Genomic DNA, 17,739 nt, shown 5'->3' with positions numbered 1-17,739 from the left:
AGGTTTAAGAAAATTAATCTCTATAGTCCTGAAAGCAATTACGATGGTACGTAATTCACATATTCAGTTGTCCTCACAGGTATTGATAAAGCCAACCCAAGGGTGAAAAAGAAGTGTTCAACAAACACAAATATTCTGTAAGAGATACAGGAACAGGGAGAAGCATGTATCAGCTGCACGCAAACAGGAATTATTTCATGAGAAAACACTTCAATGAAAGGATCCCCCCTGCTTGTTTTGAGTGGATAAACAGGTTTTTCGAATGAAAAGGTAATTCCTGCTTTGACTTTGACTGAAACAGGATGGTCCCAGTGGCTCTGTGTAATTCCGACGCTCAATGTCACAGGCACTCACCCGTCTGGTGCTTTCCCCAGCGCGCCTCCCTGGAAAACCTCAGTGTCTTCCGAGACGGCGTGTTTGACCCTTGGGGAAAGAGGGGGGAAAAAAGTACAGTTCTTTCTTTTTTTATCAGAAATAAATAACAGCAAAGATCACGTCCTTACAGCTGAACACATGCAAATCCATATATGCTAGCAGTCATATAGACCTGCAACTCCCAGCTGGCAGCCCACTGAAGCTCAGCAGGTGGGAGCCTGGTCAGTACCTGGATGGGAGTCTCCTGGTTGCTGCTGGAAGAGATGTCAGTGAGGCCAGTAGGGGGCACTGGTATAGTGATGGGGACATTATACTGTAAAAAGGCACCATCCTTTGGGTGAGATGGAAAACCGAGGTCCTGACTCTCTGTGGTCATTAATAACCCGAGGGTATTTCTTGAAAAGAGCAGGGGTGTTACCCTGGCATCCTGGCCAACATTCCTCCACCTGGCCTTTAACAATCATGGCCTCCTAATAATCCCCATCTATGAATTAGCTTCTTCACTCTCCTCTCCACTGATAGCTGGTGTGTAGTGAGTGCACTGGAGCACTATGGCTGCTATGCATCATCCAGGTGGGGCTGCACATTTGTGGTGGTGGAGGAGAGTCCCCAATACCTGTAAAGTGCTTTGAGTGGAGTGTCCAAAAAAGTGTAATGTAATTGTAATGAATTATTCTTAAAACAAACGTGCGAGCATTTATTGAAGATGCTGAAAAAACCCACCAGAGCCCAGAATAAGTCAGCATACCTCTTCCCCGTCATCAGTGTCTCCACCAGTGTAGAGACCAGCTCCTGCTGGTCCTGTTCGCTGCCCAGTTCATATACCAGGCCCAGGCCTTTGGAGGCCACATCCTGGCTCAGTTCTGTCAACATTGAAACCATATCAGAAATCAGTAATATTGCGTAATACTTCAATAATGTATTCAATAAAACACATCAGAATCCTTATACTTCCTTTGAAAATCAATCACAGGCTTGTCGACATATCTGACCACATATCTAACAAAATACTTTTTAAAAACTTTATACTGCCTATCAAAAGACAATGACACAGAGTCAAAGTGCATTCACTCGGCAAAAATGCATCGTAAAAACAAAAATATTAAGAGAATAAAGACACAGTAAATCTCCTTCCCATTTTTTCCCCAGTTACGTTTTGTCGTTTTCAATGACTTAATTTCCAATGTACATAATGTACTCACCATCGGGATCAGACAGGATTGAGATAAATGCACTCTGGATTTCTTTCAAATGGGACTGTGAAAAAAACAAGTTGGTTAAAGTCTTCAGAGGAACTAGGATCCAAACAATTGTATAACATTGGCTTCAGCACAGGTAACCTGCCCTACAGTGACTACTCAAGATGCATCACAAAAAGACTTTACCACTTATGTTAAGATCACAATTAACTTACAGACTTCTCCACTGAAGGCACAATGGCCTACTCATGATGTTTTTTCAATATTATCTAAGTCAGTTGCGTTTCACCATTTCACATTTACTATATCATAAAACAGCTTAGGAAATATCCCTTTGTGAAAGACATGTAGACCTAGGTACTGTATGGAGTTTTCCCACGAGCCACTGCAAGTTCCCGTCTGTTTACCTTGATCTCCTTGTGGTGGCTGAGCTTCTTCACCAGGGAGAGCAGCCAGATGCAAGCGGCCTGGCGCACGTGTGGGTTGGAGCTGGCGATGTGCTTGCTGAGGATGGTGTTCAAAACCCAGGGAACCACATCGTTTGACTTGGCATCTGAGGGAGGCGAGAGCTTTTTCAGTAACAGTAGCTTGGAGGGGATGAAGCCGAGCTCTTTTAGACAGAGTGGTACAGGCAGGTGTGAAAAATGCACAAAGCAATGAATCCTGACTATTTTTTGTATGCTGCTGCAATCTCTAATACAAAGACAATGTTTCTGAAAGCTATGATTACGCGCTTAATATTCTCAACAAACAAGAAAACATCAGCAGCTCCTGGCAGCTGTTTAGTTTGTAGTAAATGGTCTTTAACCAATTATAATTTGTTAGAATTAGACTGATAACAATGGTTTTCGCAATAGGCAAATGTGTAGAAGATAACCTATAACTTCAACTTAACCTAAACTTAGGCACAGTCTATATATTTTTTCTTCTTCACAATACAGTACGAGATGTCATTTATAAAGCAAATGGAAAGGACATCTGCAATATTTTGTCATTTTGTCAGAAATGATGGAGGTACACACATGTGCTTCTGTGACCTAGGTTCCTGAAAGTATTTATAGTAAACGTTCTTAGCACATAGTGTAAAGGAAACAGAATAGCCAATCTCCTTCAATGTTAAGTGTTATGAAACAGGCCTGCAACATCAAAACATGATACACCTGGTTGCAACAATAGTAAAACAACTCCATTTTGTAAAAGCTGGAAAAAACAACACAAAAACAAACACTGATTTTTGTATCATCCACCTCTTTTATCACAAATATTTATTTTTAAAACTATTAGCCAGTGTCAAATAAAAGGAACCCAGAATTATTTTGGTCTCTAATATGTCTACTTACTTACACACATTTAAGTACCATGAGATCCAACATTTACGCAACTTCAATACAGTGCACTTTCAGATGAAGGTTTGTAGTGTCAAATGAATAATGGACTCATAAAGGAAAGGAGTGTCACAGGACATTTTCTTCTGCTATTTTTAGATCACTTAGGCTTGACAGTTCCTTCTGGATCATGTCTCTGTGCCTTGTATGATCCGGTAAGTAATAAGTGCAATCACACACAGCTAGGGGGAAATGAACACACAGGGGAACATACTGGCTGGCGGGGTGTACTCCTCCTCGCTTGAGGTCCACACGTCTCGAGCGGCCACAGAGCTGGTCCCCACGGCGGCGCTGGTTATGGCCTCCCCGACGGTGAACTGCAGCTCCACCTGCTTGGCCTTGTGCGAGGAATAAGGAAAAACGAAATGTCTGTCGACCATACGCCAAGCGCTGGGCCCACTCACAATCTTTCAGCCCAGGCAGAACACCAGCTCTCTCACTGTCAAGTTACACAGTTTTCTTTTTCAGTTTGAGCCATTTCAGTGTTTCTGTTACACCTCTGTTTGCATCTAATTCAGATCCTGCACAGCAGTGAAAGGAGTTTATTCCAATACATAGCTCCTCATCTACCGTATGGAAGGTAGTGTGTCTGCAAATCACCATGGAAGCATACACTATGCAAATTAACTCTACAATACAATTTGGCTTGTTTGATTCAACTAAGTTCTAATAAATTAGACCTTTTCATATAATTATAAAACAGGTTACTTTACATTTTTTTCTTCATACTTTCAAACTGTAAATTATTTGCTTTCAATTAATCAATCAATTAATTTCACACCTAAAAAGAAGAAGAAGAAGAAATGAGTTGTGCAGGCTGTAAATAATGGTTTTGAGGAGTATAATGTTTTAAGCAATACAGCCTCTTTGAAATCTGAGTAGCTTAAAGACATGACTGTGACATTAAATATTAGGAATTGGTCTTAGGAAATATTAGGTCTTGGAAGACCCCCCCCAGCAAAATTTGAAAGCATCTTCTGAAGGTAAAATATGCAAGGCAGATTTTATAATTATAGACCACAGTATAGCATTTGCCATAAAGGAAACTTGAAAATATCCTTAGACTAATATCTAAGCAAATGTAGGCATGCCAATTTACTGTATCTTACTGTACAATGTACAATATTTAAGTACACATATATCATTAAATCCCCAGCCACACTCTTGGATAAACTGCATCGTACCTCCACTGAGTCCATTAGGCCTTGAAGCAGTTTCTTCTGATGAGGAAACTCTCCATCACCGACTGGGAAATACCCAAGCGTCTGTATGGCACGTTCCTTCATCTGTACCAATAAGAACCAATCAGAATTAATGCAAAATGTGATTACAATTAAATCCCTGCACAATGAATTAAGGACCTAATTAACAGTTCATTTCTAACTGAAAATAAAGTCTGATGCTTTTTCATACGAGTCGCTCTCAACAAAAGACTTATTTGTCTTACTATCACTACATGAATATTACACACAGTTTTCTGTATTTCCTTTAGAAATACACTCCTTCCTCATCCATCAAAGAATCTTATTTTTTCATGATCATATATATACTGTGTCATGTACTGCATTTCAGCAAAAGAAAACATGAAAGGGCACTAAATTGTAATTTGACCAGCACATCAAGAAAAAAAGTTACAAACAATTCTCCTGTTTCTAATCTTATCAGTGTTATTCATTTTTTTTTGCGTTTCAGTCAATGCAGGGGTGGAATTTATTGTTCATCCATTGTTGAATAATTTAAGTAGGAGAGCCTCTTAACATAATTCTTACTACCTATGTTTCTTTCTTTTTAGTTTTTTGCAGCATGAAACAAAATGTCAGCTATAGTTGCATTAAAAGTGTTGCTGGAGGTCATAGGTACATCTAATGCAGGTACAGACTTTTTCATATCCTAGCCTTTTCTTTACATTCTTTCACGCTTATTGTGTTCCCTGCCAGTGTAGGTTTGTGGCCTACCAGAATTTGCACAAGCGGCTTTGCAGACTGGACACTCAGGGTTAAACTATGTTAATTTAATAGAACTTTTCCAAGGTACCTTAGAGCTCTCTTTGCCAGATGGTATGCGGGCCAGCAGGTTTTCCACCATGTGCAGCTTTGTGAAGTCGGAGCCTTCACTGGGTATCAACAGGGGACCGTTCCTCCCGATCTCACCCAGGGCAGTGCAGGCAGCGATGCTCAGAAGCGGAGAGCTGCTGTCCAGGAACGACCCTGTGAATAATGATTCAACAGATTTCACATCAGCACTTGTATTATAGAGATAGGCCTGTCCTCTTGTGAAGTTGATTATTGAGACCCATGTCCAAAAAACCTTCTGTTATTGCAAAGGCATTGTGGCTTTCGCAAAGAATAATATGAAATGAAACAAACAGTGGTCAATAGGTAACATATAGAACCAAGTTAAAGGTTTATTCCTTGCTGAAAAGAGAAGAAAGGAAACACCCGAAGGAGGCTCCACAGCTGAAACATTGTGTTTCCTTTCTTCTCTTTTCAGCACGGAATAAACCTTTACTTGTTCCTTTGCAGCCTACGCATGCTGACGCAACTCCCTACTTGAACTAGTTGTAGGTAACATATAACTTTATAAATCTATAAAAGTATTTATACCACACATATACATTTACTTCATTTAATATCAACAAAAAAAACTGTATCAAAGGGTACTAAATTCATACTGAATACTTACAGTCAGTAAAATGTGGTTTAATAGAGAGATTAAGAATCTGATGAAAGAGACACATTCAGACAAATAAAAGATTAAAATTACTAAGACAGATAAAAAAATCACTGGAGGCTAGTTACCGATAGTTTTTGTGGCAGAACGGATCAGTTCATCATCTTCTCCCAGGCTTGCGCTCATGGCTGGTTCCAGGTTTTGGAAGTCATCTAAGCTTTTCTTTTTTCTAAGGTATCGGCCAACCATGTAACCCAAAGCCAAAATCGCTCCATGCTGCGTTTCTGGATTCTAGAAAAAAGTCACAAAGTGATTTTCTTTCTGACCTTATTTAAAGTCCTTACTGCCTGCAATGCCTCATTTAAAGAGACCGTTGATACGTTTTGAGAAGATAAAGGAAAAGAAAGTGTAAAATAGAATCTATTAAACCTATATTAGACATACATCATGCTAAGTAGATCTAAAGAAAATGTGACAGAAGGCTAGTTTATTATTCATTTGCCACCTCCAGTATCCTGGTATGCAAACCCACTTGCGATGAATTTGAAATCACTGAAATGAGCCACCAGTTATTTATGGCTCATGCTATATCTGCACCTCACAGATCAGGGTCCTTAGGAACTATCTCAAGTGATGTTCTTTTCTATTTTGTCTTTTCTGGTTTTCCCACTGACGAACAACAAATCAGCTAGTGCTCATCTCATTCCTACATTCTCTAGCAAATGCTTTATTTGCAGGAATAATCAAAACCGAAAGGTCAAGCCTTAGATCTTTTTAATTGATAATTAAATGCACTGGCCTCACAGCTGCGAGCTATTCCAGCAATAATGTGCAAGTGAAATTGAAACACTTACATGAGCATCTTTTGTGATCTTGACAAGATTCTGCACAGCTGTCTTCAGTTCATTCCCAGACATGGTGGATACAACCACAGCATAGAGCTGGGCTGCTAGTTCACGCATGTCTTCCTTGTTAGTGTTCATTAGACTCTGTACGAAAGCAGAAAACGACACCCTTCAGACACATTCATTTCTTAATAGGGAAACAGAGCAGTAGTATGAAGGCTAAATGGTTACATATACAAATTGGTAGGGATAAAAGCTTAAGCCAAATTAATAATAACTAAAAAAAGTTTTTGTGTTTCCTACAGCAGATTTTAAATGTGAACCCTTCAAATGTGTATCATCGTTTACCAACCAAGACATTGTGATCCAACACACAAGTTTTTGTTTTACCTTCACATCGTCTATAGAAAAGTGTTCACAGGCTTAAAAAAGACACGTAAAAACAGCACAAAGGCGTAAGGTAAGCAAGCAGTTCAAAGAAAAGACATGAAACTTATTTGACAATCCTAAGTATCCCGAACACCACAAAGTTTTAGTAAATTACTATTATTTAAATGACGTAAATGTAAATGTAATTGTAAATTATTTAATAAATATTTAAACTTGTTTTATCAGAGTGTTATATCAGTAATATGAATGCACTCCATAAACTTTGATTTTAGTGTTAAACTTTAAATGTTCCAACAGGTAAATGATAAAAGAAGTACAGCCGACTGAAATCAAGGGTGCTCAATATAATCTGATTCACAAATGTAACGTCACCTTGATCCAGTCAATTCTGTCAATGAATTTAGGGGCAAGTTTTTGTGGATAAACAGACACCACTTCTAACAGGCAGTACATCACTGGAACTCCTAGAACAAAAAAAAAAAAAAGGACATACAATTCAGAAGTCAAATGACAGAAACCTGATTTATAAGAATTAACATGAATACAAACAAGAAGATACTTAAACATACACATTGTAAATGAACATATTTTTTCATTTTTAAGCAAAGCGTTCTCCTGTAAAAAAAAACTTTGCTGCTCATTAGGTCAACTGTCATGTGATTGCATGGTATAAAAATAATAAAACTATTTGGAAATGCTCAGGTTAAAACATCCTGATCCAATTCAGGATCATGGTGGCCTGGGGCTTAACCTGGAAAGCACTGGGTGCCAGGCAGGGCACACCCTGGATGGGATGCCAGTCCATCGCAGGGCGGACACAAACACAATCACGCATGCACTCACACCAGTGCCAATGCTGCAGAAACCAACTAACGAGGTGTTAGAGGTGTTAGTGGGGCCAGCAGGGGGCGCTCACCCTGTGGTCCATGTGGGTCCTAATGCCCCAGTATAGTGATGGGGACACTATACTGTAAACAGGCGCCGTCCTTCGGATGAGACGTAAAAACCGAGGTCCTGACTCTCTGTGGTCATTAAAAATCCCAGGGCTCTTCTCGAAAAGAGTAGGGGTGTACCCCGGTGTCCTGGCCAAATTTCCAATTGGCCCTTACTAATCATGGCCTCCTAATAATCCCCCTCTATGAATTGGCTACATTACTCTGCTCTCCTCCCCACTGATAGCTGGTGTGTGGTGAGCGTTCTGGCGCACTATGGCTGCCGTCGCATCATCCAGGTGGATGCTGCACATTGGTGGTGGTGGAGGGGAGTCCCCATTACCTGTAAAGCGCTTTGAGTGGAGTGTCCAGAAAAGCGCTATATAAGTGTAAGCAATTATTATTATTAATTATAACACACCAACCTATCTTTGAACTGGGAGGCAACTGAACCACCCAGAGGAAACTCGCGCGAACAAGGGGAGAACTTGCAAACTCTATTCAAGGAGCACCCTAGGAACTGACCCCAGAGCCCCAGAGCTGCAAGGCAGCAATGCTAGCTGCTACTGTGTCACCCCTGCTAATGTGTATGCAACTTAATTGGATGCTGGATAAAAAATGCCTATTGGCAAATTCGTTGCAGTTCCATCAAATAACGCCGCTCAGTCCCACTACATTGACAGCAGCCTAGATTTATGATGGCAGCATTGCCTAAATCACCCAAAGTGGAAATGAAACCAATAAAAAAGATGATTCCAGGACTAAATGATTTGTGATGTTTTTGTCTATCTACTATCATACACAGCGAGCTTCTGTTGCCTTCGGTGAATAACTTGTCCTCTCCGGATGGACCCTGAGCTCAGGACTCACCGCCGATGGCCGACAGCAGCTGCTGGAGTAAATCGATGTACACCTGCACAGGGTTGGTGTCCGCGGCCTTGGGGGAGGAGCTGGATAGCTGCTCTTCGGACAGCAGGCTCTGCACATACCGCGCGATGGCTGGGGTGCTGTCCTGCATGTCGGCCAGACTCTGGGAGGTGGGAGTCACCCCCGCACTATAAGCAAGGCACATTCGTAGGTACAAGATAATCTGTGGACGAGAAAAAGCCAAACCGTCTCAAAGCAGCAAGGGTACAGCGCTAATATATCGTGCACTAGAAGAAACAGAGTTTACAAAACAAATGGTACATTACGCTCCATAAGCATCAGGAAAGTCAAGAGACCAACATTTCCTTGCAGTGTACTAATTGAAACAGAAAAATGACAATTATGAATAAAAGCAAAAAGGTTAACTCTCATCTCAAGTTGCCTGTTGGTGCCCCAGTACATAAACACAACAAACTACATGCGAGTTGGACCTCCTGTCTTAAAAGGGAACCGCAGTCCCAATTTCTCAGACTGGTTACTGAATCTCTGTAACAAAATGAATTGATTGACATTATAGAAAAAAATGACAAATTGAGACTTAAGCACAAAATCGTGAACTTTCTGAAAGTTCTGTAGGTCGACATGTCATCGGAAACTCGCATTCGAGTTCCCCCGAATTTTGACATGATTCGGGCCTTCCTGCTCACTAGTCTCCATAATGACTAATGTAATGTTCGCAGAACATGCCACTGTGCATACCTGCAAATTTCAGCTATTTTGCGATGTAAACTGGAGGTTTTATAAGTTACTGTGTACAGTACATCATACTGTTGCTGTGGTTTAAAATGCACTCATCAGTGCTGATTTTTCTAACCCTAAAGTATCAAAATAACGTTGCAGTTCCCTTTTAAAACTTTCCAGGTCCCAGACACACAAGAGAGATGAGGAAAGGCCATATTAGGCAGGTGTGCAACCAGAAGCTTATATAGAAACTAAAAAAAAACCTTCTGAGGTTAAATTTACTCTCTGCTTCACATGAACTCTGTCAGAGTCAATTACATGTGAAAAACTGTGCAGTGAAAAAGAGAAAAGGGGGACAAACTACATGAAGTAAGAAGGAACACTGAAATATCACGTCATACTGAAATTACCTCTCCAAATGCAGAAGGGTTAAAAGGAAGAGCAGTTGTACCAACAATATACTTGGCAGGAGTTTTCATTCTCTGTGAAGCCTGAGAAAATAATGCAAAATATCATCAGGACTTAGGCACCAACTTTGTATGCGCAGTGTGAGCACAAGCACCTACAAATCTTCATCATATTACTGCTAAAGGAGGGCTGAATGCATTTCTACTTTATTAGTGTTACATTCTGACACATACAGTAAGTCTAATTATTGTGGCTCGTAACAGATTCCATGATCTACTTATCTGGCTGTTTGTGAATCATAAGCAGCTGATGTTTCATCTGAAGAAGTGTATAGACTTGACCCACAGTTAACAAGTAAACTTAAAAGAAGCTATATATTTCAAAAGTGAATATTCACATAATTCAGAAAAATGGCCCTACAAAAAAACTCTAGACTGCAGTGTCTAATCTTAATTTAATCTTTGATACTAACAGAAAGCAGTCTCCAAATAAAGACAAAGAAGCCAGCACCAGCACTGGACCAAAACCTAAGAAAGCCCGGACGATTCCACAAAATTATTACCAACAAAAACGTGTGGATCATCTTTAATAATGAGAAGGAAAAGTCTGTTTTACAAAAATTCTCAATAAGCAAAAGACAGGGGCTTAATACAATTTTCTACAATGACAGACTCTGCAATTATCTGGAAAGTATTTGAAATGTGGTTCATGCTTCAGAAGTTTTGAAAGCACGAAGGATCCAACTGTCACCATGAATAATCTAGCACATGGTACTATAGTACTTTCCACACATAGTTGTTCGTATGATTGTAAAAGATGATCTGATCCCTGGATCCCTGGAGGTGTGGGTAAATGTCCAATGTACCAAAAATGTATTTTTCCCCACCAGTGTTTCCTTGTCCAGATTCCAAGTTGTGAATGACTGCAACCCGACTGCTGAGCAGTGCAGAAGGCATAAGACTGCCGTACCTTCTCCTGTATGTAGCTGACCATGTCTGGGAAAGAGGGCATGGGCCTGGATCCCTCTTTCTCCGTAGCCTTGGCAGGAAGAGCTCTGAGAACACGCTGGGCTTCACCGTGTACCTCTTCTCGTCTGCAACGACAGATCAGCCGACCACTGCACAAAACGCTTGTCTTTGGGATTTTGTGTGACAGGAAAAAAAATAAATGGAAAAAATGTCGTCCTTCCCTTTACTATGTTCATGTTGTAAAGTCATTTGTGTGTATTCCTTTTCACAAAGTAACAGTAACTGTTATCATATTGGTACTGTTAATAAAACCATGAAGGTGAAAATATAGCAGAGAAAAATTTAGACTTTTGATCGAAGTTCCACATCAAGGTACCACTGCATCGACTAAAATGAAATTATCTTAAGATGTAGTTTAGTTTCTATTATTGTGGTAAAAATGTATTATTTAATTATTATTCTTAGTACTATTTTATTGCTGAATTATTTAATGCTGCAAAAAAAAAAACAAGCGTTCGGTTTACATTTTGATCACTTTCAATCCATTAAAAATTGCGTTCTGGTCCCAAAGCGTGCAGTGTTTCTGGAGTTTAATGGCCACCTCAAAACAAACACTCCTGTAAGGCACTGTAGAGCTTGTAATGTGTGAAAAGGCAAATAGCCTTGACCAGTGAGCTTGTGAAGTCCTCACTCTCCCTGCAGGAGTTACAGCCAGGAAGCAGAGTTGTTCAACTATTGCCAATTCGAAAATCAAGTGCATATAAAAATTGTAATAATAACTTGTGCCCCCAAATTATGTATTTATGCTCTTAGCTATTTACATGATAATTACTACATGTTAACATACTGTAATAATGTAAAACACTCCTGTCAGAAAGTGTCCTGGCTACAGAACTCATTTACAATGCTATAATATATTTGGTTTTTGCAAATCAGTGACCATCACAGCTGGAGGTGAGGGCCCGAGTACAATCTGATCCTAACCAGCAGTATGTCAAAATACTTACGGGTCTCCAGCGGCCAGCAGGAGAAGGTATCTGGAAGGTACGTGGTCAGGAGCAAACACTGTGCTTGCAAATTTCATTGCCACCTGTCGGACTTGCACCTCAGGCTGCAAAGAACCCCAAAAAATAAAAATGGAAGGCTAAATCTGAAACTGTTGCCAATGTTTCACTTTCTCAGGAGCATCACTGTGTTAATACAACAATACTTTACCAAAGAGTATCAGAGAAATAAAAGGTTTCTGGAATATAATTGAAGGAAAGGGCTAAGAGCACATTGTAGCTCTTAGTTGTCTGGGCAGAAAAACTGCCTAAGAAGTAACAGGAGCAATAGATAAGGTTATGCGGTACTGAAATTGCGTCGTATTTAAAAATAATGTTCATGCACTAGTAGGGAGTGGATATCTGGAGTTGTAAATAAGCTGTCTTTGTCCTGCGATATCTGTGCTTTACGCTTTACTGCACAAATATGTTAACTATTCCTTTTTGTGCTTGTTTTTAAAACTGCTTGTCTATACAAATGGGAAAAGTTCCAGCTGGTACTTTGAATTGCCTGTTGTTCCTGTATGCATGCATGCATACATAAACTCACCGCACCTTTCTCATAAAAAAACCTAACTGAGAGTCTGGATTTTCTACATAATCAATGTACATTCAGTTCAAATTCACAAATTGAATTGTCTTGCCCACTGTACCTTTCCCATGTAAGCAGCAACAAGAGCTTCCATGACATTTAGCAGCGCCCCCTTCAAAGATGTATAAGCTCCCACCATCATCGACAGAGCTTCCTGAATGGCCAGCCTGACCTCAGCATCTTCCTGAAATCAAAGCATGAAAACAAGTCAGCTGGTGAACTAAGTTCCCACTTAGAGCGAGTGACGGAAATTTGTCGGGCAGTATCTTCAGCTCTGTTGTGCTACATGTGCAGTGCTGCCTATGCTCTTCTCTGGCTTACATGATTGCCTCAGTGCAGTGGAGAGAAAAAAACAGGTTATTTTCACAGTCCACAGGAGAGGCAGTATCTAATACTCTTCTCTCTTGACTTAAAACACACAGTTTCTCAGCTGAAATACTTTCATCAATTACTGCTGGATTTCTTAAACACTTTTACGGTCGGCCACACTCATGAACTTCATTTCTTCACTTTTTTCATGTTTGTCTTGTCTGTTCGCTGACAAAAACATTATTTTGATCTATTTTCAGGCCATTAGTCATATGTTCTAAAACTTATCAGCCGCATGTGCTACGAGATTAACGCCAGTAGCTTCCCACAAAAAGTAAACACTGATGTTAACGGAGCTCTGAAAATATTTTTTTTGTAAACAAAACTTTTGCATTTTTAGTTTTTGGCTAAAATGTCTCTTACAAAGATGAAGTGTCGATCATCATTGAGACTATTTCTGGCCTGGATTAGTGCAACAAAGATGCAAACACTTGAGTCACAAAGCACACTACTGGGGTTGATTTTTGGAATAATGCAACAAGCTGCAAATGATCTCCTTCTTAGGCAACTGTCTAAAATGCACCAGTGCCTCCCCATTCTTTATATTATTTCTGCAATAAGTCAGCACTCTGTATAAACAGCACGAGATCAGGGTTTTATTAGCACAACCGAAGCAAAAAGCCGTGAATCATGCCTCGCAAACATTCTGGAAAAGAATCAGGCCAACTGTAACACTTACCTTACACATGGCTTCGAAAAACTGCTGGGCAAGAGCTATATCCTTCGTGAAGAGCTGAGGCATACGGCTAAAAAGGAAAAACACACCCACAGAGGTCAGTCTCTGCGGTGATCTGTGATAAAAAGGATTTTGGAATTCCGTGCATCCACTCGCTACTATGTCACATTAAAACTGCAATAATGAGGTAGTCCTCCTTAAATAAAGCTTTACAATTGATAATGGCTTTCCACTACTCATAATGCTTCGAATCTGCAGTAATACAGGTGGTAAAAAAGATGTGAAACACTGCATAATTATAGCATACTTAATAACTTCTCTTTGAACATTAAAAATGAAAAAAGGTAACATTTAATAAACCATTAGATCTGGTTAATGATGAAGAGGAAATGGAACAAAGAGTCGAAGAGATTCATTCAACAATACATTTCTGTATATAAAAGATATAGCTTTTGAAAGGATGGTTAGGGTTGGTAAAAAGAGATTTAGCACATGCAAAATCAATATACTACCTTGACAGCTTTCCCACAGCTGAATAGGCTACACATAGCAATTTGGGATCCTAAAACAGAATGATTTAATTAGTATCTTACTTTTTCTTGATAAGTAACAACAAAGTGCACAAAAAATCTTCCTGGGTATAAAACACTATGTTTCCAAGTTTTCCAGATCTGAAAATGCCACATACTTTCCATGTCATGTTGAAGCCTCCAAATTAATAACTGATTAATAACAATTAATAAGGATAGAGTGATTTATGTCCTTGTTTATACCATACTGTACGTATGCGATACGCAGGGTTTGTGTGCCTCATCTGAGCAACTGCAATGCAATTTTGTATCCTCCTTATTTGTTTTTGCTGGTACTGCAGTGTTAATTCTATTTCCCACCCCCACTTTCTTCCCAGATTTCTGGCGCTGAAGCTCATCTGTCTGCATTTGCAAAGCAGAATTAACTGAGCTGCTGTGTTCTACAGAAGTCATGCTGAAAGGATGTTACAGCAAAAAATGTAACAGCCCTGGCAGCATTAATTTCACCAAGACCAGACCAGACCTCCTCTCTCTCTACATTTAATGACAAATTTGGTAACCAAGCAACACAGATTGTATACAGAAAAGAAACTGAAGCCAGAGTTTAAGAAAACTATCCAGAAAAACACAATCACTTTATTTGAGTTGGAAACTCTCCCTGAATGAGACACAACATCTGAATTAATATAATACAGACACAAAAGTATAATCCAATAGTTCAAGTTTTGAGCTGTAAGGTTAAAAAATAGCCTGCAAAAACCTGTTTTACAAAAACCCGTCATGAAAATAAGATTAAAATACCCAATTCCACCAAGGAATATTTCTTACCTCTTTATATTCATTAATGAGCTTCGTTAAGCCATTGAGCAGCATAAGACCAAGAGGTTTATTATTGTCTGGACACCTGTGAGAATGTAAATAAAAGATGCAATAAAAATAAATAAATTAAACATTATTGAATTAAGTGATACTTCAACACTGACATATATGTTTCTATGTGCCCTCAAGATAATAAAGCTCTAATTTCATGTGATCCTATCAATACAAAACAGAGAAATGCTAAAATGCAAACCTTCATTTTCAATAAAGAGCTGGACAGGTACTTACACAACACAAATGTGATGTACAAACTGCAAGGACAATGATCTCAATTTGTTATTTGTATTGGCTCCAAACAGTCCATCATAAACAACCTGAAAAAATAAATACATTAGGCATTCAAAAGCGCCTACTTAACTTATTAAAACATGTTTTCTCTACTAAAGCCTTACAATAGAGTAAGCCAGCACAATAATAAAAACTTACAAGGAGTACAATGGGTAAAAAATAAATGAATTGAGAAGTAAAATATGCTTAAAACTAGTCTCTAGATAGTCTCTCTGATTAAATGTACCACAGAAATACACAAACATTTTAATTATCTTCATTTACTAGTTGTTGAAATAATAAACATGTTGTCCTCTGTTCCCAATAAATACAGAACCTTATCTTGCAATAAACACAAACTAGTTTCACAAGCAACTTAGACTACAGCAGTGGATAATGCAAATATTATTTAGCCTAATCACATCAGCATTACATAGGCTAACATGGAAGATTGCTTCTGTGATTATATAATGGTACAAAACCTAACTTCATGTTTTTAATCTATTATGTTCATTGTTATCCCTTGTACATTTTTCAGCTAAATGTAACCTGAATTTGGTGTTGACATTGCTGTTATCATTTCTAATTTAATACTTACTGGAAAAGCTTTAGGCTTTGGGTTTTTCAAGCATATATCTTTGACATCTTTTAGAAACTATCTACAACTGCAATCCAATCAGACAGTTGACGAAACAGCAAACGAAGCACCTGTACAGTATGTAGACTGAAACCATTCATCATAAAACTGTGCCTTGGACAATCTCTCTGTAACCAAGTGCTGTAGCTAATCACCTGAATGTTAGCTGGAAAGGTCTCTGCAGCGAGCTGGGAACGGAGAAGGTGAGGAAGGATCTTCAGTTTGACCCTCGTACTGACCGGCTCCCGTTTCATCTCTGGTTTCAGTGCAACACCCTATGAAAGAGGGACACAACATCTAATGTAATATGTATTTTCCTGAATCCAGTTCAAATAAAGATTCTAAAAAGAAACCAGTTGATTCCTGCTTTTTTCTGCTCCTCAAAAACCTCTTCTTCATAATGAATAAATGATGAATTATTAATAAACACGATATTGGCCTATTTTTATAAAAGAGATGAAAAACTGATAAAGTGTATAAGGAATTCATTAGTTGTTTATTATCAACTACCATGGAAACCTTACTGTATATCCTTAAGACATGGATAGGAAATGTATTAAGCTTTTGTCAGTAGTTATCACTTTTTGTCTGTAATAAATACAATATTAAAATCATTAATGTTAAATAATAAATGTAATATTAAATGTGTATAAGTTTGATCCCAGTAGTGCAGAAAGGTCGATTCTGTAGTTATGGAACATATTCTCCAGTAAAACAAACCTTATGGGTATACAAATCTGTGCTTTGAATACAACATTGTTGAAAAAAAATGCTTGCTGATAAAAGTTCAAAAACCAATTTGGACTGAGCATTGAGCTCTGGATCTTACCAGTAGTTTTCCAGGAAGAAATTAAGCTCATATAACAACAGGCTCTAAAAACCCAACTGGACACAATGGACATGGACATGGAAATGGACACAAATTGGTTCACATTTTGGACACAAAATGTACACATTTTTTGAAACTGCAAAACGCAGAATGAGATATCTGCATGATCATTCTCAGTAAGTCAATGACTTTAACAATGAGTATCACTATGGTTTATAGAAATGTAAATCTGCAGTTCAAGACAGCAGCATTACCACCTAGTTGCCTGACCTCCTGAGATTGAAGAAGCAAAGAAAGCCAGTGCCTGCCTGGTCAGCATTGGGATTCGAAACCTCCAAGAATTGTAACCCTTGCTACTGTAACTGATTGGAGGATCAGTATGTGGAACGCTTCCTTCTGGACCAGAAAACCCACTTTGTCAGCACAGTGACAGTGGGCACTGTGCTGTAGGAGCTACGGTCTTTTGGATTAATGACTTGGTCATTAAAGATCCCATGGCACTGTGGGTAACAGTACGGGTGTCCTGCCTGACACTGCTCTTGTCTTGCACAATCTAATCAAACTCAGATTTATTCCCTAATTCAAATGGAAGCTTTGTTTCTCACTTCTTCACCTGACCTGTTGTGTAGTGAGGCAGGTGCATCACATCACTAGTGGATGATGTGGGTTCCCTTCTATAAAACGTACTCTGGGATCCTTCGGGATGAAAAACGCTATGCCAATGTACACAATGTGTTACCATTAAAGTATACAAGCATATAGTTAGAAAAATATCATAACCACATACAATAAAAATGATTGTTCACTCTACAGAGCCTTACCTCTTTTGTTTTAAGTGGAATATCCCCAAGATACACCTTATACATCTTGTTAATTATTGAGGGATTGTTCCAGTCAATTATGCTGCAATACATTAGGAAGTAATATAACATGAATAAAAGAAAAAGGAAAATGTAAATGCTTCATTGATACAATTATACCATACTTAATCATCCAGTAAGTGTCCTTATGTTGTTTTAAGTATCTCCATCCCAGCTATCAGAGTATCTGAATCTTGCAGATTTTATAGGCAGGCAAAAAAATCACTGGGAACAATTTAATTTGTTAAACTCAAGACGATTTGTTATATTAAGCAAT

General features: G+C 38.9%; 1 protein-coding gene across 1 annotated transcript in view; it reads right to left on the bottom strand.

The window, feature by feature from the left end:
- ecpas (Ecm29 proteasome adaptor and scaffold) overlaps positions 1–17,739 on the bottom strand; it is a 45,488-nt gene that overhangs the window by 15,884 nt on the left and 11,865 nt on the right. The window contains exons 8-28 of the mRNA XM_015345865.2: positions 17,424–17,505; positions 15,929–16,048; positions 15,098–15,183; positions 14,819–14,894; positions 13,973–14,022; positions 13,464–13,530; positions 12,477–12,599; positions 11,788–11,891; positions 10,782–10,905; positions 9,815–9,895; positions 8,667–8,886; positions 7,237–7,328; positions 6,484–6,618; positions 5,758–5,920; positions 4,994–5,166; positions 4,144–4,245; positions 3,174–3,297; positions 1,982–2,127; positions 1,578–1,632; positions 1,124–1,238; positions 355–423 (exon numbers count right to left, since the gene is read on the bottom strand). Coding sequence (XP_015201351.2) covers positions 355–423; positions 1,124–1,238; positions 1,578–1,632; positions 1,982–2,127; positions 3,174–3,297; positions 4,144–4,245; positions 4,994–5,166; positions 5,758–5,920; positions 6,484–6,618; positions 7,237–7,328; positions 8,667–8,886; positions 9,815–9,895; positions 10,782–10,905; positions 11,788–11,891; positions 12,477–12,599; positions 13,464–13,530; positions 13,973–14,022; positions 14,819–14,894; positions 15,098–15,183; positions 15,929–16,048; positions 17,424–17,505 — 2,307 coding nt within the window. The remainder of the gene's footprint in view (positions 1–354; positions 424–1,123; positions 1,239–1,577; positions 1,633–1,981; positions 2,128–3,173; positions 3,298–4,143; positions 4,246–4,993; positions 5,167–5,757; positions 5,921–6,483; positions 6,619–7,236; positions 7,329–8,666; positions 8,887–9,814; positions 9,896–10,781; positions 10,906–11,787; positions 11,892–12,476; positions 12,600–13,463; positions 13,531–13,972; positions 14,023–14,818; positions 14,895–15,097; positions 15,184–15,928; positions 16,049–17,423; positions 17,506–17,739) is intronic.

Source organism: Lepisosteus oculatus, chromosome 1 (assembly GCF_040954835.1).
Source record: "Lepisosteus oculatus isolate fLepOcu1 chromosome 1, fLepOcu1.hap2, whole genome shotgun sequence".
NCBI classification, from domain to species: domain Eukaryota; kingdom Metazoa; phylum Chordata; class Actinopteri; order Semionotiformes; family Lepisosteidae; genus Lepisosteus; species Lepisosteus oculatus.
Note: the sequence above shows the minus strand (reverse complement) of the source record. Positions and strands in the feature narration are given on the sequence as shown.